The sequence below is a fragment of the Mauremys reevesii genome, linkage group 1 (assembly GCF_016161935.1).
Source record: "Mauremys reevesii isolate NIE-2019 linkage group 1, ASM1616193v1, whole genome shotgun sequence".
Lineage (NCBI taxonomy): Eukaryota > Metazoa > Chordata > Testudines > Geoemydidae > Mauremys > Mauremys reevesii.
The window spans coordinates 221,937,355-221,961,560 of NC_052623.1; the positions used below are offsets into that span (position 1 = coordinate 221,937,355).

At 49.2% G+C, this 24,206-nt stretch overlaps 1 protein-coding gene across 1 annotated transcript in view; it reads right to left on the reverse strand.

Annotated features, from left to right (window-relative positions):
- Positions 1–24,206, reverse strand: part of LOC120371254 (scavenger receptor cysteine-rich type 1 protein M130-like) — a 58,399-nt gene that overhangs the window by 5,177 nt on the left and 29,016 nt on the right. The window contains exons 4-5 of the mRNA XM_039486876.1: positions 11,851–12,165; positions 4,829–4,918 (exon numbers count right to left, since the gene is read on the reverse strand). Coding sequence (XP_039342810.1) covers positions 4,829–4,918; positions 11,851–12,165 — 405 coding nt within the window. The remainder of the gene's footprint in view (positions 1–4,828; positions 4,919–11,850; positions 12,166–24,206) is intronic.

The window sequence follows — 24,206 nt, forward strand, 5'->3', positions numbered from 1 at the left end:
GTTATTCTGGGTAGCCCTGTGTGAAGGGGTGAGCTCCCCACACTAGCCCTGTAAGAGCTGGGTTGGGCCAGGTGGTCCTAATCAGCTAATTACACTGCAAACAGTGGAGCTTTATGCCGGAATCAGCTGGTTAGAGAGACTCACCTGTTCAGGAACTGGTGGGACCTATAAAGCCAGGAAGCTGGCTACAGGCTGGGGCTGTTGAGTAAAGCAGGCAGAAGTCATGCGCTGGGAAGAGGGAGGAGTGTTTGGGGGCTGTAGGGAGATACTCTGTAGTTATTCCTTGGAAGCAGGATTCTTGGGTCTGGCTCACCCAGAGTGAGGAGAGGAACCAGAGTATAGGAAGCAGTCATAGAATCATAGAATCTCAGGGTTGGAAGGGACCTCAGGAGGTCATCTAGTCCAACCCCCTGCTCAAAGCAGGACCAACCACAACTACATCAGTCCAGGTAAGGAGCAGTGTGGGCAGAGGGAGGAAGCCTAGAACTGCTGAGCTGTCTCTGGACTGGAACCCAGAAAAGAGGGCAGCCCTGGGTTCCCCTACCAGCCACTGTGGGAGTGGCACCAGGGCAGTGAATGGGAAGGCAGCCTAGGACTGTTGATGGACTGAATCCCGTAAGGGGGAACACCGAGTGACCCAGCTGGAGGGCTAAGTCATGAAGAGGATGTGTCACAGAGTGTGGGGGAGTCCGGCCCTGCACCCCTCTTCCTGAACTCACGGTGACTCTCAGCCAGCCAGTAAAACAGAAGGTTTATTGAACAACAGGAACACAGGATACAGCCCAGCTTGTGTTCAGAGCCAGGACCCCTCAATCTGGCCTTTCTGGGGGGTTCAGGGTGCTTGGATCCCAGCCTAGGATCCCCTGAAAACCCACCACCCAGCTCCCAAACCGAAGACTGACTTCACTCCCCCCTTCCCTTTGTCTAGCCCCAGCCAGAGATGACAACCTCCCCTCCCCCAGGCCAGGCTCATGTTACAGCTGCATACCTGGCTCTCACCTATCAACCACACAGACAGTCCCTACTCCATCACAGGATGCTGCGGATCCTGGAGCAAGATGTGCTGCAGACATGTCAGAGTGATGGTGTGCAAACTCTCTGGATTGGGCATTGGCCTCCAGAGCTAATCCCCAGAGTGACGAGGAGGAGATGCCAGATCAGCAGTGATGGAGAACCTCATGACACCCTGTAAAAGACTTTTGGGAAACTGACAGTTTATTACATCACTGCCACCATTTGGAGTTACTGATTTGCCTATTATGTTTTACCTGCTGTAGACTCTCAATAACCCTCATTCTTCCTTCTTAGCTAATAAGCCTTTAGTTATTTACTACAGAACTAGCTGCCAGCGTTATCTTTGGAATAAGGTCTGGAGTGACTGACTGGTCCCTTGGGACTGGGAGAAACTTGGTGTGGTGTGATATTATGATTTAGTGACATTTTATCACAACTTTCAGTTTGTCTGAGTGGCAAGTTAGGCTGAAGAGCCTAAAGGGACTGTCTGTGACTCCATAATGAGACTTGTGTAGTGATCCAGGAGTTCATGTTTGTGACTGGCTTGGCGAAATCTAACTATAGAACAGGGGTCTCAAACTCCCAGCCTGCGGGCCATCTGCAGCCCAGGAACCTCCCCACTGCAGCCCATGGAGGAAAGACAGAAGGAGCGACACAGGTAGACAGGCTGTCCACAATTTCTGCTGTAGGCACCGCCCCCCATAGCTCCCATTGGCTGGGGGAGAGGGACAGAGATATCATTAGTTGCCAGGCAGAGTCAGCCATAGAGGCAGAATCACTTTTTTCCACAATGAATATAAACAAGTCAAAATACCAAATACAACTATCTGATGCACACCTTGCTGCAATACTGAAGGTTTCAACTGCTCAATCACTGAGGCCAAACATCAACAAACTGACAGAACTGAAACGTTGCCAGGTGTCTGGCAAACACTAAAAACTCTCTGGCAGGTGAAGAATTGTATAAAATTGTATGACAGCTTTATTATTTCTAAGAAATTCAGAATAAAAAAATCAATATAAACTTTTTCTTTTCTGAACACCATCTTCAGTGACATCATTGACCTGCTGGGAGGATTTGAGGACTGGCATTGGCTGTAAGGCAAATTGAGTTTGAGATCCCTGTTATAGGACACACCAGCAGTTTGGGTGTCTGACCTTGTTTTTTTTGAGTCTGCCCTGAGATAGTCACTCACAGTGGTGAGCCACTCCAGACAGCATGACAGGAGGTACCGGAACATTAGAGAAAAGCAGACTTGGTACCAATTTATTTACAAATAAAGTGAAAGAAAGGCAAATTGGATCCATGTGTCCAGATGCTTAGGGCCTAATTCTACCCTGCTGAAATCAAATATGAAGCTCCCACAGACACAATGTGAAAAGCAATGGGCCCTTAATGTGCTGTAGTTACCTTGCAGTTGGAATGGGCATGAAAAATGATATCAGTGCAGTAACAGACAGTGCACCATATATGGTGTGGTAAACCCAGGACAAACAGTTACAAAAGGGGTGGGGGGTAGTAAGTAGTCCCAGGGGGTTAAAAGGCCTCTCCCAATCCACTGAGGAGAGAGAACCAGGGGGAAACTAGGTTCAGCTGGAAAAGGGGTTACTAGGAAACTAATTAGGTTCAGCTGGCTCCAACTGCTTGAGACCTTTTTAAACCCTCCCCTGTGCGGAAAGGGGGGTGCTGTGCTGTGGCTTAGTGCAGCAAGGCACTGAACCATTCCAGGAAGGAAGGCTGCACTCCCTCCCCAGAAGAGAAGAAAAACAAGCCCAAGGGACTGACTGGGGAAAGGACTAGCTGGATCCTGTGCTACTGGTAAGGATCTGCCTTGCCCAAGCCTGTGTCTCCAAGGCAAAAAGGACTGAGCCTCCTGAGAGGAAGATAGTACTTTGTCACAAGGGACACAGTTAAAATATCTGTTACTTGTCTACTTTTATGTTGGGACTGTAATGTAAATAAAATACCAGCAAAAAGAACAATAGAATTATTGTGTACAATAGTCATGTACAACCAAGAACAATGAAAAAAATCCCATCACAGATTCCTTTTTCCTTCTTTTACTTTAAATGAAGGAAAATTGCACAGTTATAGATTAGGACTTAACAAGGTCACATTAGAACAGCAATTTTGATGTATGTCCTAAGTGACAGAGGGATAGATCCACAAAGGTACATAGCTACCTAATTTATAAATTGTTACATTTATTGAAGCAGGGACTTGACTCTCCCATATTCCAGGTGAATGCCCTGGCCACCAGCTAGAATCAATCTCTAGCTTTTTTGCTGATTCAGTGATTGATTATTTGTAGAAAGTGGAACATTTCCAACAGGAGAGACCCACCCCAGCATATCCTATAGTCTATAGTGACTAGGGCACTCACCTGTGTTCACATCCCTGCTCCAAATCAGGCAGAGCAGGGATTGAACATGGATTTCCCACCTCCCAGCTGAGTGCTTTAACTGCTGAGTTATGGGTAAAATGGGGAGATGAGAGAGCTGACCTGGCTTACATGCCTAGCTCCAGGAGTGGGTTCATGACTGAGATCCCTGAGAGGTGCTTACCTCTGCTTGTGTGTCAGGCAGCTGAGGCTTAGCTCAATAGCAGGTTGGCATCTAAAGAACTTTGTGTATCTAGGCCCTATTCCCTTTCTTGGCTTTTCACTGTTGTCAAATTTAGGTGGCTCACTGTTCAGCTTTCTGGCTTCTGGGTGCCTAACTCTCCCCATGCATTGTACGGGGAGCTGGGCGTGTGACTCAGAGCTGAAGATTCCATTGGATGGCAAGGCACCTAGGAGTCAGGCCTTGCACTGTCCAAGTTCCTTTGGGGATCTAGCACAGAGCTACTATCCATGGCAACCTTGGTCAAAACAGGTTGCATACGACTTCCGTTTTTTACTTTTGTTTTCTGATACAAGACAGCATGTTTTTTTAAGACTTTAAAATCAAGAAGCCACTATATACGCTATAGCTGCTTGGAAATTCATCCTTTTTCCCCCAAAATATGAATGATGATGAATATTTTTCATGTTCCACAAATAAATTTGGGTTTTTCATAGAGCTGTGAAGTGATTAAAAAAAGAATAGTGATTAATTGTGCAGTTAAACAATAACAGAATACCATTTATTTAAATATTTTGGATGTTTTCTACAGTTTCAAATATATTGATTTCAATTATAACACAATAGAAAGTGTACAGTTCTCACTTTGTATTTTTATTCCAAATATTTAAAGTGTAAAAAATGAAAGATAGTATTTTTCAATTCAGCTAATACAAGTACTGTAGTGCAATCTCTTTATCATGGAAGTTCAACTTACAAATGTAGAATTATGTACAAAAAATAACTGCATTCAAAAATAAAACATTTCAATTGGTATTCTATTGTTTAACAGTGCAATTAAACTGCGATTAATTTTTTAATCTCTGTTTTAGTTAAATGCGTGAGTTAACTGTGGTTAATCAACAGCTCAAGTTCTTTCAATAAAAATCTGAACATGTTTAGTGAAAACAGACGTTTTGTGAAAATTTGTAATCTTATTGAGAACTTTTTTATTGTGAAAAATCTTCACAATCTTTTTGAACATAAAAATATGAGAGGTTGCTATATTGCATTAACCGTATAACATGGCAGTGCTTTGTTCTGTATATAATATATTTTTACTATAAATGGGTCACAGTTGGAACCTCGGATCCACATCATTTCAAGGACTGCTGAGATCTCAGCACAAGGTGGGGTGGAGGCAAGCCTTGGGGTGGGTCACGTTCCCATTGAACAAGGACAGGATATTTATAAGATTTTCACACTACGTTACCTGAGCAAACAACACCAACATCCTCAGCAATTCCTGCCTGGGTTGCCTCAGATGTGTAGTTGTCACAGAGAGTCAGATGAGTCTCATTTCCTGCACACTGGACCCTTCTCAGCCCCACAGGGCCTGTTCCTTGCTCAGACTTAGGGGGGTTATAAGCTTTCTCAGCGACTCCACACTGGAGCTGTCTGCAGACCACGCTGGCATCGTTCATGTCCCATTGGTCATCCAGGACTCTGTTCCACACACCATGGAGGAAAATCTCGACTGTCCCATTGCATCGGCTCTCTCCATTCAGCAGTCTGAGCGCCTCAGAACGACCTGGGCTCACAGAGGCACAAAATAAGCTGAATAACACTCCCTGCTGGTACTGCATGAAAAATAATACACAGATGTGATGTGAAACACAGGTTTTTGTGCCAAGTGGAAGGTAACCCTCACCGCTGTGCAGTGATACAGGGAACAAGGTCTCAAGGGGTTTATTTGTCTATCTACTCAGAAATGCAGGAGGTGATGGAGGGAAAGAATTCCCCAGCTTTGAGATCAGAGCTTGCAGGATGTGGAGCTCTCTCCTCCCTAAAGAGTCAATGTGAGTGGAGAGTGCTCAGGAACACCTGGCAGATTAGGCCCCTAGTTACCAAAATGCTCTATGCAAAAGCACTCAGTGGTCACCCAACACACCGATAGTGGCAGCGCTGTGAGATAGTTGTGATTTACAACAGGACACTTTTCTGCACTTAGTTGGGTTTTTCCAGGCCAGGTCTGTAACTGTGAACACTTGAGATACCTTTCTCATGAACTCTAGATATTGGCTTGGCTGTTGATGATGCTTGGAGGGGTGAGTGACCTCTGGGCAAGGGGGAGGAAGGTCCCATTTTTTCTAAACATTTGTATTTTTCATATTAAAACTTTGTTCACTGTGAGCATGTAAAGATGTTGAAGTTCCTTGTGGGAGAAGCCAAGACCCTTTCTGGTGATTAGGTCACTGGAGATTTATACAGTGTATATGGCACCTTGCATTTCAAAGGAGCAACAGTGCTCCCAAAATATGATCTGTAAACATGTCAAATCTTCCTAAATATATCAAGTTATAAGAATATACATACAAAGGACAGTAGTGACTCCATATTGACAGATGAGATTAATATTGCACTTAAGGCAGGGATTCAATTACTCTGTTTTTTTTTAATTAAAGTTATGTATGGTCTGATTCTCACATTAGACTCCTATACTCTGAGCAGGTGTTATGGAGTCACCGGGCAATGCTCTGGAACTACTCCATAGGACTCCAGTTAGGACTCAGGGAGTATTCCTCCTCTCTGTGAGCACACTGGTGCCAGAGCAAGAAACTTACACAGCTTTGACCTTCCTCGGTCTGACCTCGGCGCATTCAGCATCCCCTTCTCACACCATGTGCTTCCCACAGCAAGTTCGCACAAGGAGGGCTCCTGGGGAAGCAAGAGGGCCCTGCACCCCAATTCCGCAGTCAGACATGACTGACAGCCAGCCAGTAAAACAGAAGGTTTACTAGACAACAGGAACATAGTCCGCAACAGAACTTGTAGGTCCCCTCAGCCAGGTGGGGCCAGGGAGGCCAGAGCCTCACCTGGGCCTCCCTCAGTTTGCCCAGTCACCTCCAAACTGAAACTCTCCAGCCCCTCCTCCAGCCTTTGTCTATTTCCCAGGCCAGGAGATCACCAGATCTCTGTTCTCCAACACCTTCAGTTGGCACATTTGCAGAGGAGGGGCCCAGGCCATCAGTTGCCAGGAGACAGGGTGTCGGCCATTCTCTGTGCAGACAGCATCACATTGGCCCTCTAGGGCTCTGCAACAATCACACTCCCTTATCCCAGCACCTAGATAGTTAAGAAATGCAAAGGGGAAACTGAGACACCCATGCAGTATTCTGAGAAAACATTAAGAATATTCCCACTTCGTCACAACAGGTGTAAATGAACCCTGTAGTTAGTAAGAATTGGGACCACTGTAATATCCCCTTACTTCCTACACAGAATCTGTGTCAGTGTGACCCACGTTCCTTGTACTGCAGCATTTGACTGTATTTCTCTGACAGGAAGCGAAAGATGCAGTGGGGAGAGGACATAGGTTTTAGCTGGATACTCTGGGCCTCTGTTACATTAGAGTGTGACCTGCCAGGTGGGTTTCCCATAGTCACCCTCTGAGGGCAGAGCTAGAGTGCAAGGCAGGGGAAGGTTATAAATACAGGAGTTGAAGGGCTTTTATACACTTGAAAGGCTACCATGGCACAGCTGCAGCTGCACCTCTGTAGCCCTTTAGTGTAGACCCTACCTATGCTGACTGGAGGGATTCTCCCTTTGCTTAAGTTGAGGCACCTACCCGAGAGGTGGTAGCTAGCTTGACAGAAGAATTCTTCTATTTACCTAGTGCTGTCTACACTGGGGGGGTAGGTTGTCTTAACTATGTCACTCAGGGGTGAGGATTTTTCATATCCCTGAGTGATGTAGCTGGGTCAACCCAGCTTTTTAATGTATTCCATGTCGAAGACAGCCCTGTGGACTCAGCGGCTAATAGATGCTGTGAGCGCTGAGAGATGTGTCTGCTGTGAGTGCTGGTCCAAACCCCTGTACCACCGTAGATACAGGGCAGTGCTATGCCAGCTTTATTTTCTAGGGAAACCCTCCACTGGGATAATGTTTCGTGCACCATGGTGTGTTCTATGGACCTAGAGGGAGAGTTGGGGGCAGTATTTGTTACTGTGGAGACCACAGAGCCTAGGGAATTTACATTTAGCTATCAGCTGACTGCTCTAAACTGTGACTCTGTCTCCCTTAAGGAGAGAGAATGAGGCAGCACTTAGCGAGGTGAGCATTTGTGAATTCTTGCCTGCCTTAGCTGGGTTTATGGAGAGAAGACAATGCTCTATGGAGTGAGAGCCTTACAGAGATCCAGGGAACAGACATTGTAGAGGCTGCTTCTAATCCTGGTACCACTTTGAATACAGGCTACAGATTTCTGTTGCAACAGCAACTGAGAGACCCAGTCAACTCTTAACCCAAGCCTAGGGCTGGAACACTGCTAGCTGCCAAGATCCCCAGAGTGTTTCATTGCTCACCAAGTTCCAAAGTGTTTGAAACGACTGAGGTACTGCCATTTCTCAAGCTCTGAAGACACACTATATGTTACAACCACATTGCAAAGACTGAGAAATCATCTCTAAGAGAAGATCAGTGGGGAATGTGTTTTGATGTGCGTGCTAAAGTATAGAACATGTTAAGTTGTAACAGAAACAAAAGGGGGACATTCTGAATAAGGAGAAGCTGTAGATTTACTGTTTAATAGCTTTTGATTAAATATCAGAGGGGTAGCCATGTTAGTCTGGATCTGTAAAAGCAGCAAAGAGTCCTGTGGCGCCTTATAGACTAACAGACGTATTGGAGCATGAGCTTTCGTGGGTGAATACCCACTTCGTCAGATGCATGTAGTGGAAATTTCCAGAGGCAGGTATAAATATGCAAGCAAGAATCAGGCTAGAGATAACGAGGTTAGTTCAATCAGGGAGGATGAGGCCCTGTTCTAGCAGTTGAGGTGTGAAAACCAAGGGAGGAGAAATGGCTGCAGGATGGCTACCTTTAAATCTGCTATTGTGTATCCAGGGAGATTGAAGTGTTCTATAACCCATCCTGGATAATGATCCCTCACTTTCACAGGCCTTGGGTGGCAGGCCAGTCCTCGCCCACAGACAACCCACCAACCTGAAGTATATTCTCACCAGTAACTACACACCGCACCATAGTAACTCTAACTCAGGAACCAATCCATGCAACAAACCTCAATGCCAACTCTGCCCACATATCTACACCAGCGACACCATCACAGAACCTAACCAAACCAGCCACACCATCACCGGTTCATTCATAGAATCATAGAATTCAAGATCAGAAGGGACCATTATGATCATCTAGTCTGACCTCCTGCAAGATGCAGGCCACATAAGCCGATCCACCCACTCCTGAAATAATTCTCTCCCTTGACTCTGCTGTTGAATGCTCCAAATCATGATTTAAAGACTTCTAGTAGCAGATAATCCACCAGCAAGCGACCCCTGCCCCATTCTTCGGAGGAAAGCGAAAAACCTCCAGGGCCACAGCCAATCTACCCTGGAGGAAAATTCCTTCCCGACCCCAAATATTGCGATCAGCTGAACCCCGAGCATGCGGGCAAGACTCTCAAGCCAGACCCTCTGGAAAAAGGCTAACAATATCCTATCATTGACCCTTTGTACTAATTACCATTGTGGCATGTAATTGACCTATTGACTAAACCCGTTATCCTATCATACCATCCCCTCCATAAACTTATCTAGCTTAATCTTAAAGTCATGGAGGTCCTTCACCCCCACTGTTTCCCTCGGTAGGCTGTTCCAGAATTGCACTCCTCTGATGGTTAGAAACCTTCGTCTAATTTCAAGCCTAAATTTCCTGACTGACAATTTATATCCGCACATTCACCTGCACATCCACCAATGTAATATACGCCATCATATGCCAGCATTGCCCCTCTGCTATGTACATCGGCCAAACTGGACAGTCCCTACTGAAAAGGATAAATGGACACAAGTCAGATATCAGGAATGGCAATATACAAAAACCTGTAGGAGAACACTTCAACCTCCCTGGAACAGCAGATTTAAAGGTCGCCATCCTGCAGCCAAAAAGCTTCAGGACCAGACTTCAAAGAGAAACTGCTGAGCTTCAGTTCATCTGCAAATTTGACACCATCAGCTCAGGATTAAACAAAGACTGAATGGCTTGCCAACAACAAAAGCAGTTTCTCATCCCTTGGTGTTCACACCTCAACTGCTAGAAGAGAGGTTCATCCTCCCTGATTAAATTAACCTTGTTATCTCTAGCCTGATTCTTGCTTGCATATTTATACCTGCCTCTGGAAATTTCCACTACATGCATCTGACGAAGTGGGTATTCACCCACGAAAGCTCATGCTCCAATACATCTGTTAGTTTATAAGGTGCCACAGGACTCGTTGCTGCTTTTGTTTAAATGTTATTCATAGTTATTACAATGTTTTCTGTGTGCATTAAATGTTTATTTTACTAAGGCCATATCTACACTATGGGCACTATGGTGACACAGAACAGCACTGCAGCTATGCCGCTGGAGTGTAGATGTGTCCTTCAGTGACAGAAGGGGTTTTACTATTGCTGTGGGTAATTCACCTTTCTGAGTGGTGGTAGCTAGGTCAATGGAAGAATTCTTCTATTGTTGTCTACACTGGGGATGAGGTTGGCATAGTTATGTCACTCAGGGATGTGAATCCTGTTGATCTCATTGATGAAGGCTGCTAAGTGCCTAAATCCTTACTGAAAATGAAACAGGCTCTTAAACCAGTTAGGCATTGCCATGCTGAATGGAGCAACAGTGAAACAGGTGTAAAAATCTGGGCCTAAGCCCCTATGGATAGCCAGCAGATAGATGGCAAGTTATCAGCTATGGCAGTTGTCTGGTGGGGCATGGGGAAGCCTTTGAAGATCTTTGGAGAAGCCTGGAGGAAAAAGACCCCTGCAGTATTTGTGTTGCATTGTAGAGGAGGATCTTCATCAAAGCACCAGCTGCTTTCACCAAGAGCAGGATCTTTCTGAAAGTTTCCAGCTGGTTCAGAAGCCAAGCTCTGGAGTCATCTGACTACTTTCCTGAAAACTGGGATCTTTCGCAAAGAAATGACTATTTCTGTGAAGTGTTGTAGGGTATTAATGATCTACAAACATACACACACACACTGAGCAAACGCTGCAGGTGAGGGCTGCAACCCACCAGCACACAACCCAAGATGGGCAACGGGAGAAGCATTTTGGCCAGGAACACCAGGGCAAACACCTAATTTTCAAGAGAGTGAAATGGGATTGTAATGGCCCCACAGCCTGGATGAGATCTCTGCATATAGGTTGCTTTTGCAACACCAACTTCAACCTGATGAAAGGTGGAGTCATCCCTGCTGGGACTGAGGGAAACTGTGAATCACAAACCCCAGGATTAGAGCACAGAGCCATTCTCTCCGGTTCACCCTGTCATAGTTCTAGGATCCATCTTGCCAACCCGCACTGCACCCGGAGGTGTCTCTGATCTGGGGAACTTAAAGAGAGCAACATTCTGATACCCCTACTGACCTTGACTATTGCAGTCAATGGGACTGCTCATGATGATCCTAAACTAGGCAGTACACTGCTCTGTAACTAACATATACACGTCTGCATTAAACTTACCTGAGCAAATAACCCTGGCCGTGTCTCTGGGAGAGCAGTCTGGGTTGCCCAGGGCCATGCGAGAACAATCCCACAGGCAGGATTCAGTCCCTTCACAATGAAAAGTGTCTCTCCATACGGTTCCATTCCCTTCCCCGAAATGGGCTCCTCCCGGGATCAACTCGGCATATCCACAGTTCAGCTGATGGCAGAGGACGTTGGCATCTTGCAAATCCCAGTGGGAGGCACAGAGGCTTCCCCATGTGTCTCCATGTTGGATCTCCACTCTCCCGGAGCACTCGGTGCCATTCACTAACCTGCCGCCCAGGCACCCTGAGCACGAGGGAAAGTGAGTGTCGAGGTGGCGCAGTGACCAGTGTTAATGGCAACGGCAGGGAGGGGAGTGGGGAACAGGAAGGGATTGTTACTCATGTTCAATAATAGCAGTTACTCTGTGGGGGCTGTGGGACTATTCCACACCAGCTCTTGCACAAACTGATACTCGATCCATGTCAGTTAGTGTGAAGGGAGGACCAGGGACCAGAATTTGGTTTCCTTGGTACATTCCATACTCAAGTCACCACAAGTATTTTGCAGAGGGATCAGCTCTAGCAGACTTGGCTGGTGCAGGGACAGGGTGCCAATTTATGGGCCAGGTCCCCACCTGGTGTAAATCAGCATAGCCTCACTGAGCCCAATGGAGCTTGGCCGATTGACACACTGTGAAGTTCTGGCTGAGGATGTTCCCCAGTCCCCAGTTCTTTTCTTTCCCACTGCAGCTGCTCACCTGAACACACCACACTGGCTTCGCTCCCAGGGGGACACTCAGTTGTGCCCAGTGCAGTAACAGGACAGTCCCTCAGGCGGGATTCGTTCCTCTCACAGCCAAATGTGCCGTTCCAGACAGGCCCATCTCCTGTGCCAAAGAGCTGCCCTGCTGGCATCGACAGGGCGAATCCACAGTCAAGCTGCTGGCAGAGGGTGTGGGCAGCCTGCAAATCCCAGTGGGAGTCACAGAGGGTTCCCCAGGTGCCTCCGTGGCGAAGCTCCACTCTCCCCGAACACCCTGTGCTGCCATTTGCCAGCCTGTACCCGGCGTACCCTGAGAACAAGGAGAAGGGAGATCAGAGGGACATGATTACCCAATTGTCTACAGAGATGTGACAAAGTATTATAATTATTTCCCAGTTTAGTGGGATGTTCAGACGTGATAATCAGGTTCTTACAGTGCAGGCATTATTGCCCATGTCTGCCCTTTGTGAGGGGTCACACAGCACCCATCAAACTCCACCCCAGCATGTACCGCTCTGGGCTCAGGGTCACGCCTGGGATAGACTGTATTGGGTGGGCCCAGTCTCTGTTTTGGTGGTTCCAAAGTGCTGGTCAGGAGTCAGGAGGGTCTGTCCCCAGGATCTCACACAACTGTCATGTGACAAAACTGGGGTTCTCATGGGTGCTGAGTCCTAGGTTACTGGAAGCTTCCTGAATCAGAACAGTTGAACACAGGGGTCTGACTGGGGACAAAATACACAGTGGTGATACTATAGGTCAGTGACAGCTCTGCAACAATTAAGGTTGAAACCAGCTTTCCTTCAAAGCTAATTTTTTCTAAGTGCTCTAACGTCTACATGATTGATTGGATTGTATTGGAATATGGTATTTCACATAGGAGCACAGTACAAGTAATTAGTATTGTATTAGTGATTGTATTAGTAATCAAAATTTGGGGCCATTTCACCAAGGGTTTTTCAATATACAGCTCCCAGGGGGTTAAAAAACAGCTTGTTTTAAAGTTGACAGATTCTGGCTTTTTATTTTTGCTCACAGACAGAGATCAAACCAAGGCTCAGATCATTGCACCAGGGTCTCAGACACTTGAGGGTTAACCCCAACAGAGTACATGGCATCCACCAGCCCTTGGTGGAAATGAAATTAAAATGTTACTTCAAAAAGTGCCTGCTTCTCCAGTTAGGTGCTTGTGAAGGCCTATGTGCCTACACACATGCCTAATGGACTACATTGAGCAGGTGCACTGAGGAAGGATAGCTATCTGGAAACCTGCCAATCCACCATGAGATGTGGGTGGCTTTGAGGGTAAATTGTGGTCCTTACACCCTCCCCCCACCCCAAGCACTGGGAGTGCAACTCCAGCCCAGAAAATAAAAGTGATGTTTAAAAAGCAGGTTTACTGCTCCAATTTGTCTCTCTCATGGGGGGATTTTGTTTGCTGCAAATATAATCTGAGTGCTGCAAAATATTCAGAATGTGCTGAAATGGCTTTTGAAAAGAAAATCACTTTCACATGTGAATGCTGACTGGGAGTGGGAGAGTGATCGGGGTGCAAGAGCAGGTGGTAATAGGGGAAAATATTTGGGTTCACAGCCAGGGATGTGTTTCTTATGGGGAGGGAGACAAATGGGAATGGGTGGTGTTGTGTATTTGGTTGTCATGGTTTTTGTTGCTATGGCAACTGAGTTAGATTATTAGGGGATAGCTCAGCCTGTTTCAGCCAGTTGGTTGAGCTCTGTCTGTAAATAAAATGGTAGTTTTGTTAGCTGTCTGCTCTCTGGCCTATAGTGATTTCTTCCTAAACCAGCTGCCCCCAAGGATATAACAAGTGGCGACGATGGATGGGATCACAGAATCATAGAATCTCAGGGTTGGAAGGGACCTCAGGAGGTCATCTAGTCCAACCCCCTGCTCAAAGCAGGACCAAACCCAACTAAATCATCCCAGCCAGGGCTTTGTCAAGCCTGACCTTAAAAACCTCTAAGGAAGGAGATTCCACTACCTCCCTAGGTAACCCATTCCAGTGCTTCACCACCCTACTAGTGAAAAAGTTTTTCCTAATGTCCAACCTAAACCTCCCCCTCTGCAACTTGAGACCATTACTCCTTGTTCTGTCATCTTCTACCACTGAGAACAGTCTAGACCCATCCTCTTTGGAACCCCCTTTCAGGTAGTTGAAAGCAGCTATCAAATCCCCCCTCATTCTTCTCTTCTGCAGGCTAAACAATCCCAGTTCCCTCAGCCTCTCCTCATAAGTCATGTGCTCCAGCCCCCTAATCATTTTTGTAGCCCTCCGCTGGACTCCGTCCAATTTATCCACATCCTTCTTGTAGTGTGGGGCCCAAAACTGGACACAGTACTCCAAATGAGGTCTCACCAGTGCTGAATAGAGGGGAATGATCACATCCCTCGATCTGCTGGAAATGCCCCTACTTATACAACCCAAAATGCCATTAGCCTTCTTGGCAACAAGGGCACACTGTTGACTCATATTCAGCTTTTCGTCCACCGTAACCCCTAGGTCCTTTTCTGCAGAACTGCTGCCCAGCCATTCGGTCCCTAGTCTGTAACAGTGCATGGGATTCTTCCGTCCTAAGTGCAGGACTCTGCACTTGTCCTTGTTGAACCTCATCAGATTTCTTTTACCAACTCCACCCCCCTCCGAATGTCATGCCATGCTGTGCCAAGCCCCCACCCCCCCAAGCGCCACGGGGGGGAGGGGTAAAGCAATCATCCCAGAGAATTGGAAGGGGGGGTTAGTTTGGTTTCTGCTGCTGCTGCACGTTAACACGAAAACCGCAGCACTCAACGGGCATTGTTTGGTATGGGAAAGGAAGGCGCTTCTTTTATGAAGGTTGCAGAAGCCGAAAGACAATGGCTTACCATGGCTGCATGCAAGCCAAATTCTGTTGCCCTGCCCAGCGTCTGTGATTTCTAACACCAAAGCCACAGTCACTCAATATTAAGAAGCAAAATGCGACCTTGTACCGAAATCACATGTGCTATGTAATGTGAATAGTGTTGTTCACCGTGAAGGAGTACACACATTGTTCTGTAAAATGTATCTTTTATAATACTTCTCTCCCTTTTTTCCCTCCTGCAGCTGCAAATTTTTCAAGCCTCCCTCCTCCGTCCTGAAGGCTATCTCAGATAAGGCGGCGAAAAAACGCATGCGAGATGAAATGTTCACTGAGATCATGCAGTCGACCCGCAATGAAAGAGCTCATCTAAATGAGTGGAAGGAAATGGTATCACAGTACAGGAAAGCTGCCAATGAACGTGAGGACAGGAGGGATGATCGAGATGAGAGGTGGTGGCAGGAAGATCAGAGGAGGCAGGATCAGGGCCGGCTCCAGGCACCAGCTGACCAAGCACGTGCTTGGGGCGGCATCTTGGGGCGGGGCTGCACTCAGGTTTTTTTTTGTTGTTCATCGGGGCAGCACTGGAGGATTTTTTTTTGTTTTGGCGGCACAGCGCTCGGGGTGATGGGGCTTCAGGCAGCGCAGTGCTTGGGCGGCACGGCACTCGGGGAGGCAGGGCTTTGGGCAACATGGCGCTTGGGGGAGCGGGGGCTTGGCACGGCGCTGGGGGGGCAGGGGCTGGCGTGGCGCTCAGATAGGGGCGGGGGGTTGGCGCAGCCCGGCGCTCTGAGAGGGGCAGGGGTTTCAGCGGCGTGATGCTGGGGGGGGGGTCTGCGGTGTGGCCCGGGTGGGGGGGGTACGGCGGGGCAGCGCTCTTCTTTTTTCCTTGGGGTGGCAAAAAAGTTTGAGCTGGCCTTGGGCAGGATGCAACGCTGGGGCTGCTGCGGGATCAAACAGACATGCTCCGGCGTCTGGTGGAGCTTCAGGAATGGCAGCAGGATCACAGAGTGCCACTGCAGCCCCTGTTTAACCTCCCCCCTCCCTAAGTTCCATAGCCTCCTCACTCAGACGCCCAAGAACACGGCGGGGGAGGCTCTGTGCACCCTGCCAACTCCACCCCAGTGGACAGCCCAAACACCAGTGATTGCAGGACCATTGAAAAATACCTCTTTTGGTTTATGTACTTACTGGCTTGGTGCTCCGGTGCCAAGATAGGGATATGGGTTCCGTCTATCGCCCCCTCACAGTTAGGGAATCCCATTGCAGTAAAGCCATCTACTATGACCTGCACATTTCCCAGAGTCACTACCTTTGATAGCAGCAGCTCAGTGATTGCCTTGGCTACTCGCATGACAGCAGCCCCCACAGTAGATTTGCCCACTCCAAATTGATTCCCGACTGACCGGTAGCTGTCTGGCATTGCAAGCTTCCACAGGGCTATCGCCACTGACTTCTCAGCTGTAAGGGCTGCTCTCATCTTGGTATTCTGGCATTTCAGGGCAGGGGAAAGCAAGTCACAAAGTTCCATGAAAGTGCCCTTACGCATGCGAAAGTTTCGCAGCCACTGAGAATTGTCCCACACCTGCAACACTATACGGTTCCACCAGTCTGTGCTTGTTTCCCAGGCTGAGAATCGGCATTCCATGGCTATAACCTGCCCCATTAACAGCATGATCTCCAAAGTGCCGGGGCCCATGGTTTGAGAGAATTCTATGTCCATGTCCTCATCACTCTCGTTGCCGTGCTGCTGTTGCAGCCTCCTCTTCACCTGGTTTTTCAGGTTCTGGTTCAGCATAAACTGTATGATAATGCATGACGGGTTTACAATGTTCATGACTGCAGCGTTGAGCTGAGCAGGCTCCATGCTTGCTGTGGTATGGCATCTGCATAATCCAGGAAAAAAGGCACGAAACGATTGTCTGCCATTTCATGGAGGGAGGGAGGGAGGAAGGAGAGGGGGGCCTGACGACATGTAATCAGAACCACTCGTGACAATGTTTTTTGCCCCATCAGGCATTGGAGTCTCAACACAGAATTCCAAGGGGTGGGGGAGACTGCGGGAACTATGGGATAGCTACCTACAGTGCAACACTACAGAAGTCGATGCTAGCTCGGTACATGGACGCACACCGCCAAATTAATGTGCTTAGTGTGGCAGCATGCACTCATTTTTATACAATCTGTTGCCAAAAATCAAATTATGTAAAATCGGAGTAATCCCGTAGGAATGCCTAACATAGTGAATGCTAATGGGCAGGGGGTAGGTTTATAAGATAAAATAAAAAAGAACAAGTTAAAAATCACTTAGAAAAGTTAGATGCCTGCAAGTCACCAGGGACTGATGAAATGCGTCCTAGAATACTCAAGGAGCTAATAGAGGAGGTATCTGAGCCCCTAGCTATTATCTTTGGAAAATCATGGGCGACGGGAGAGATTCCAGAAGACTGGAAAAGGGCAAATATAGTGCCCCTCTATAAAAAGAGAAATAAAAACAACCCAGGAAACTACAGACCAGTTAGTTTAACTTCTGTGCCAGGAAAGATAATGGAACAAGTAATTAAGGAAATCAGCTGCAAACACTTGGAAGGTGGTAAGGTGATAGGGAATAGCCAGCATGGATTTGTAAAGAACAAATCATGTCAAACCAATCTGATAGTTTTCTTTGATAGGATAACGAGTCTTGTGGATAAGGGAGAAGCGGTGGATGTGGTATACCTAGACTTTAGTAAGCCATTTGATACGGTCTCGCATGATATTCTTATCGATAAACTAAGCAAATACAATTTAGATGGGGCTACTATAGGATGGGTGCATAACTGGCTGGATAACCGTATTCCGAGAGTAGTTATTAATGGTTCCCAATCCTGCTGGAAAGGTATAACAAGTGGGGTTCCACAGGGGGTTTGTTTTGGGACCAGCTCTGTTCAATATCTTCATCAACGACTTAGATATTTGGCATAGAAAGTACACTTATTAAGTTTGCAGATGATACCAAACTGGGAGGGATTGCAACTGCTTTGGAGGACAGGGTCAAAATTCAAAATGATCTGGACAAATTGGAGAAATGGTCTGAGGTAAACAGGATGATGTTTAACAAATACAAATGCAAAGTGCTCCACTTAGGAAGGAAAAATCAGTTTCATACATACAAAATGGGAAGAGACTGTCTAGGAAGTACGGCAGAAAGGGATCTAGGGGTTATAGTGGACCACAAGCTAAATATGAGTCAACAGTATGATGCTGTTGCAAAAAAAGCAAACGTGATTCTGGGATGCACTAAGAGGTGTGTTGTGAGCAAGACACGAGAAGTCATTCTTCCGCTCTACTCTGCACTGGTTAGGCCTCAACTGAAGTATTGTGTCCAGTTTTGGGCACCGCATTTCAAGAAAGATGTGGAGAAACTGGAGAGGGTCCAGAGAAGAGCAACAAGAATGATTAAAGGTCTTGAGAACATGACCTATGAAGGAAAGGTGAAAGAATTGGGTTTGTTTAGTTTGGAAAAGAGAAGACTGAGAGGACACATGATAGCAGTTTTCAGGTATCTAAAAGGGTGTCATCAGGAGGAGGGAGAAAACTTGTTCACCTTAGCCGCTAAGGATAGAACAAGAAGCAATCGGCTTAAACTGCAGCAAGGGAGGTTTAGGTTGGACATTAGGAAAAAGTTCCTAACTGTCAGGGTGGTTAAACACTGGAATAAATTGCCTAGGGAGGTTGTGGAATCTCCATCTCTGGAGATATTTAAGAGTAGGTTAGATAAATGTCTATCAGGGATGGTCTAGACAGTATTTGGTCCTGCCATGAGGGCAGGGGACTGGACTCGATGACCTCTTGAGGTCCCTTCCAGTCCTAGAATCTATGAATCTATGGTAAATTTAAGGATTTGGTTTTGAAACAATTTCAAATTACACCTGAAACTTACGGAGTAAAATTTAGAGCCCTTAAGAGAGGGGCTGGACTAGGTAATCTGGTTTATGTAAACTAGATGAAGGATCTGTTAGATAAATGGGGTCAAAGAAAGGGGTGTAACTAGCTTTGAAGGGATATGTGATTTGGTTGTACAGGAGTAGTTCCTGACTATGACCAATGATGATGTAAAAGAGTTTTCATGGGATAAGAAAATGGACTCAGCAGAAAGTATTGCTTCTTATGCTGATCAATACAAGCAGTCCCAGACCACCAGAGAGGTGTGGGACAAACTGGAACAAAATGAGTGGAGGCAGCAGAGAGGAACAATGCTGGTCACAATTTGGGCAGATACCAGGACACCCCGAGACCACACCATACCACCGGGGGCAGCCCAAGTCCCCACCCACACCCCAAGGAAAAACCCAGACGTCTTATTGTCCCACCACACCAGTCTCCAGCAACACACCTCGCCTCAGTGACCAGTCAGCTGGGCAATGTTCTAAATGTAACGAGCTGGGGCATGTAAAGGCCAACTGCCCCCAAAAGCCCAACAGATTACAGTTCATTGCACCGGAGTCACAGCAAAGGTCCTCAGGCCCAGATGCCACCCAGATACCCTCAGAGCGAAGGGAAATTGTGAGTGTGGGCAGGAAGAAGGTTACTGCATGGAGGACACTGGCGCACAGGACACCAATCCTTAGTGGATCCCAAATTCATCAACCCAGAGGCCCAAGTGATGATTCAACCCTTCAAGTCAAACTCTTTTGACTTGCCTACAGCCAAGTTGCCTGTCCAGTACAAGAGCTGGTTAGGAATGTGGACTTTTGCAGTCTATGATGATTATCCCATTCCTATGCTCCTGGGTGAAGACTTGGCCAATCATGTAAAGCTAGCCAAGAGGGTGGGAATGGTCATCCACAGCCAGGCTAAGCAAGCCTTCACACCTATCCCTTTTCCTGAGCTTCCTACAAGGGCCCCATCTGTGTTACCAGAGACTCAGACTGAGGTGGTGGAACCAGACCTCATGCCAACATCTGCGACAGCAGTAGTGGATCCACTCACAGAGACCCAGCCAGAACGAGTCCCGGAACCGGAACTGGTACAGCAACCAACACCAAAACCATTGCCAGCACTGAATCCAGTGCTTGCAACCCCGTCTATAACTCCAATGCCAAAGGGCACTCCCAAGCTTGTCCTGGCGGAAACAGCAGATAAACCTATGCAAGAGGCTCAGCCGGAGCCTGAAATACAACATAGTGCACCAGCAGAGAGAGGTTCACAGACAACGGAAACAGCCCCATCACCTATATCACTTCCAGAGGGACCAAGCCCAAGTCCACAATCCAGTGAGGAACTGATGCCTCCAGCATCAAGAGAACTGTTCCAGGCTGAGCAGGAAGCAGATGAAAGCCTCCAGGGAGCTTGGACGGCAGGCCATAGTGACCCACTGCCTCTCAGCTCTTCTAATTGATCCTGGTTTGTTGTAGAAAGACGACTTTTATACAAGGAGATTCTTTCTGGTGGACCCCAGGAAGACTGGCATCCTCAAAGACAGTTGGTAGTTGCGACTAAGTACTGGGTAAAGCTATTGAGCTTAGCCCATGATCATCCTAGTGGTCGTGCTGGGGTGAACAGGACCAAAGACTGTTTGGGGAAGTCCTTCCACTGGGAGGGAATGGGCAAGGATGTTTCTACTTATGTCTGGTCTTGTGAGGTGTGCCAAAAAGTGGTAAAACCCCAAGACCAGGTCAAAGACCCTCTCCAGCCACTCCCCATTTCAGCGAGTACCTGTGGATATTCTGGGTCCTTTCCCAAAGAAGACCCCAGAGGAAAGCAGTGCATACTGACTTTCATGGATTTTGCCACCCGATGGCCGAAAGCAGTAGTTCTAAGCAACACCAGGGCTAAAAGTGTGTGCCAGGCATTAACAGACATTTTTGCCAGGGTAGGTTGGCCCTCCAACATCCTTACAGATTCGGGAATGAATTTCTTGGCAGGGACCATGAAAAGCCTATGGGAAACTCATGGGGTGAACCACTTGGTTGCCACCCAGTACCACCATCAAAAAAAAGGCCTGGTGGGGAAGTTTAATGGAACTTTGGGGGCCATGATACATAAATTTGTAAATGAACACTCCAATGATTGGGACCTAGTGTTTCAGCAGTTGCTCTTTGCCTACAGGGCTGTATCACATCCCAGTTTAGGGTTTTCACCATTTGAACTTGTGTATGGCCGTGATGTTAAGGGGCCATTACAGTTGATAAAGCAGCGATGGAAGGGGTTTATGCCTTCTCCAGGAACTAACATTCTGGACTTTGTAAACAACCTGGCAAAACACTCTCCGAACCTCGTTAGCCCTAGCAAGAGAAAACCTAAAAGTTGCTCAGGAAGAGCAAAAGGCCTGGTATGATAAACATGCCAGAGACAGTTCCTTCAAAGTAGGGGATCAGGTCATGGTCTTGAAGGCGCTCCAGGCCTATAAGATGGAAGCATCATGGGGCCATTTATGGTCCAAGAGCACCTGGGAGCAGTTAAGTATCTCATAGCATCCCCCACCTCAACCCTAAAACCTAAAGTGTACCATGTGTGACAAAGTTCCTCCTCTACCTTGGTGGGTCTTGAGCTTATTGGCAGATTTGCTCACCTCAGTGATCTTCCCCACAGTCTGGGTCAACTCCTCCTGTGTCTGATCAGGAGTTGGGAGGTTTGAGGGGAACCTGGGCCTGCTCTCTACTCCAGGTTTCAGCCCAGGACCCTGTGGATTGCAGCTGTCTATAGGGCCTCCTGCAACAGCTGCATGACAGCTACAACTCCCTGGGCTACTTCCCCATGGCCTCCTCCAAACACCTTCTTTATCCTCACCATGTGACCTTCCTCCTGGTGTCTGATAACGCTTGTACTCCTTAGTCCTCCAGCAGCACAGCCTCTCACTCTCAGCTCCTTGTGCCTCTTGCTCCCAGTTCCTCACACACACTTCCTCTCCTCTGGCTCCTTCTGGCCTGACTGGAGTGAGCTCCTTTTTAAACCCAGGAGCCCTGATTAGCCTGCCTTGATTGGCTGCAGGTGATCTAATCAGCCTGTCTGCCTTAATTGGTTCTAGCAGGTTCCTGATTACTCTAGTGCAGCCCCTGCTCTGGTCACTCAGGGAACAGAAACCTCTTTCTCCAGTGGCCAGAAGATCTCCCTTTGCCTTCTCTGCTGTAGAGGGTAGGAGGGAGGGGGCTGCTGCTGCTTTTGCTGTTCCTGCTGGGCTTTCACTGCTACTGCTCTGGCTGCTCCCCTGGCTGGGCTAGACACCACCACCCACCCCCTTTCTCTGCTACCTGCTTGCTGGCTGGCTAGTAGATTTCCCCACCACCACCTCAGTTGCTGCTGTTACTCCACCTACAGCCCCTTGGGGGGGGGGGCTGCTGGCCTGCTCCCCAGAGGAGGGGAGTGAGGGACCCCAGCTCCAGCCCTTGTTGCTGAGGGCTCCACCACCACCTCCATCTTCTGAGCGGGGTCCCTCCTGCCTGGCCACCAGACCACCGCCTGAGCTGCTGGAGCTGCTGTGTTTGCTGCTGGGGAGCTGCTGGAGCCCCGAGGAGGAGGAGGAGGAGAGTGCTGCCTGCTGCTGGAGGACCTTGTGGTGACTCTGAAGACCACAGTGGAGGGGGCACTAAAGGACTGAGTATTTTTTGAACTGTGCTCTTGTGGTGGGGGTTTGGACTGTGTCTGTTGGGACGCCGGGGGTGTGGCGTGGAGCCTGCCCCCGGTCCATCCATGTCCCCCTTCGCCCCCACCACCATCGTCGCCCCCTCCACCACCCCCGCTGGCTGTTTTCCTTCTGCTTCGGCCTCCTGCCTCTGGGACTGAGCTGCTCACCTGGCTTGCCACGCCCACTTCCACCATTTGGGCCTGCAGCAGCAGCCAGCTACAATTGACTTTTTGCTCAAGTGCCCGTGGGCGCACCCTCCCCACCCCCACCCCTTGGTCTGGCCCCCTCTCCTTTGCCACTTTTGTCTGCCCCACCCATTTCCCATGTGGCCCTGATTGTCCTGCCCCAGCCCTGCAGCTAGCCCCGTGGGCCCTCTGCCCCGCTCCTAGCTCAACTTTCCCCCCTCCCTGTGCTTCCCCAGCCCTGTTTAGCCCCTCCCCTCGTGCGCCCGTGCCCCCTTCCATGCGCTTGTGCTCTTCCCCCTTTTGAGTTTGCCCTTGTTCACTGCACCCCCCTATGCTGTTAGCCCCCCTGATCCCCTAGTGCAACTAGAGGAGCCGGAATTCCCCTCTGGGTCGATGACCTGCCACCCTCCCGCCCCTGGGTCCTCGATTGCTCCCCACGCCCCTTTAGCTTTCCCTTTCTGGCACCCTCCTCCCCTGCCTGCAGCCTAGTGGGGAGGGGTGGTCGCCTCCTTTCCCTCCCCTCCCCTCGCTGTTTGTCCCCCTCCCCGCTCTCGTTATGGCGGGGGACGTGGCGGGGGAGACCCCTCACGATGCTCCCTCCGCCCCTCCTCCAGAAACCCCCATGTCCATTCCCCAAGCCTCTACTTCGACCGCCGCTGCCAGTCTACCTGCCACTGCCCCCGCAGGGAGACGTCTGCTGCTGCCACGTCCCTCGCCCCTTCTGATTCGGGGGGAGCCCCCCCAGCCGGTGGGAAAGGTCGGGGTGGGAAGAAGGGTAAGGGCCCCACTAAAAAGACCAAGCTCTCCATGGCGGGGCCTCCCCCCGCTGCCGTGGCCCCACTACCGGCCGCAGCATCCCTCCCCGCTGTTCCCTCTACCAGCTCCACGGGTGTCCCTCCCCCGGCCCCCAAGGCGTATGCCCAGGTGACGGCGGCCCCCCTGCCTGCCGCTGCTCCTCCGACCGCCGCTTCCGCTTCCATCTATAGCGGCCGGGGCCCCTTCCCCACCTTGACCAGGAAGCACGGCGTCCGTTGCCTCCTGGTGTCCGCCTTGCCCCACGTGGAGATCTACGTGCGGGCGTTGGCGAGGGTGGTGGGGCCCACGGCCATCGTGGCGGTCTCCAAGATGTACGGGAAGGTAGTCTTCTTCCTGGCGTCGGAGGCTGCCGCCCAGGAGGCGATAGAGACGGGTCTGGCGGTGGGGGGCGTGTTCGTGCCCCTTGAGCCCTTGGAAGACCTGGGGGTACGCTTGATCCTGACCTCCGTCCCTCCCTTCCTGCCCAATGCCGCCCTGCTGCCCGCCCTTTCTGCCCTGGGGCATCCTATTTCTGTCATCAGCCCTCTCCCGTTGGGCTGCAAGGACCCCGCCCTCCGTCACGTCCTCTCGTTCCGCCGGCAAGTGCAGCTTCAACTGCCGCCGGCGGCGCGTGACGGAGAGGCACTCGAGGGGTCCTTTGTGGTCCCCTACCAGGGAGCCCGCTACCGGGTGCATTACTCAATGGGGGAGGCCCGGTGCTACCTCTGCCGGGCGATGGGGCACGTCCGGAGGGACTGCCCCTTGGCCCAGCACGGAGGAGTGTCCGGGACCCCCGAGCCCCGGCAAGGCGCCAGCCCTGTCACCGCCAGTGCCTCTGGCTGCCCGGCATCTGAAGCTGCCCCTCCTCCTTCTCAGTCCACCGCTGTGGAAGAGGGTGCGGCGGAGATAA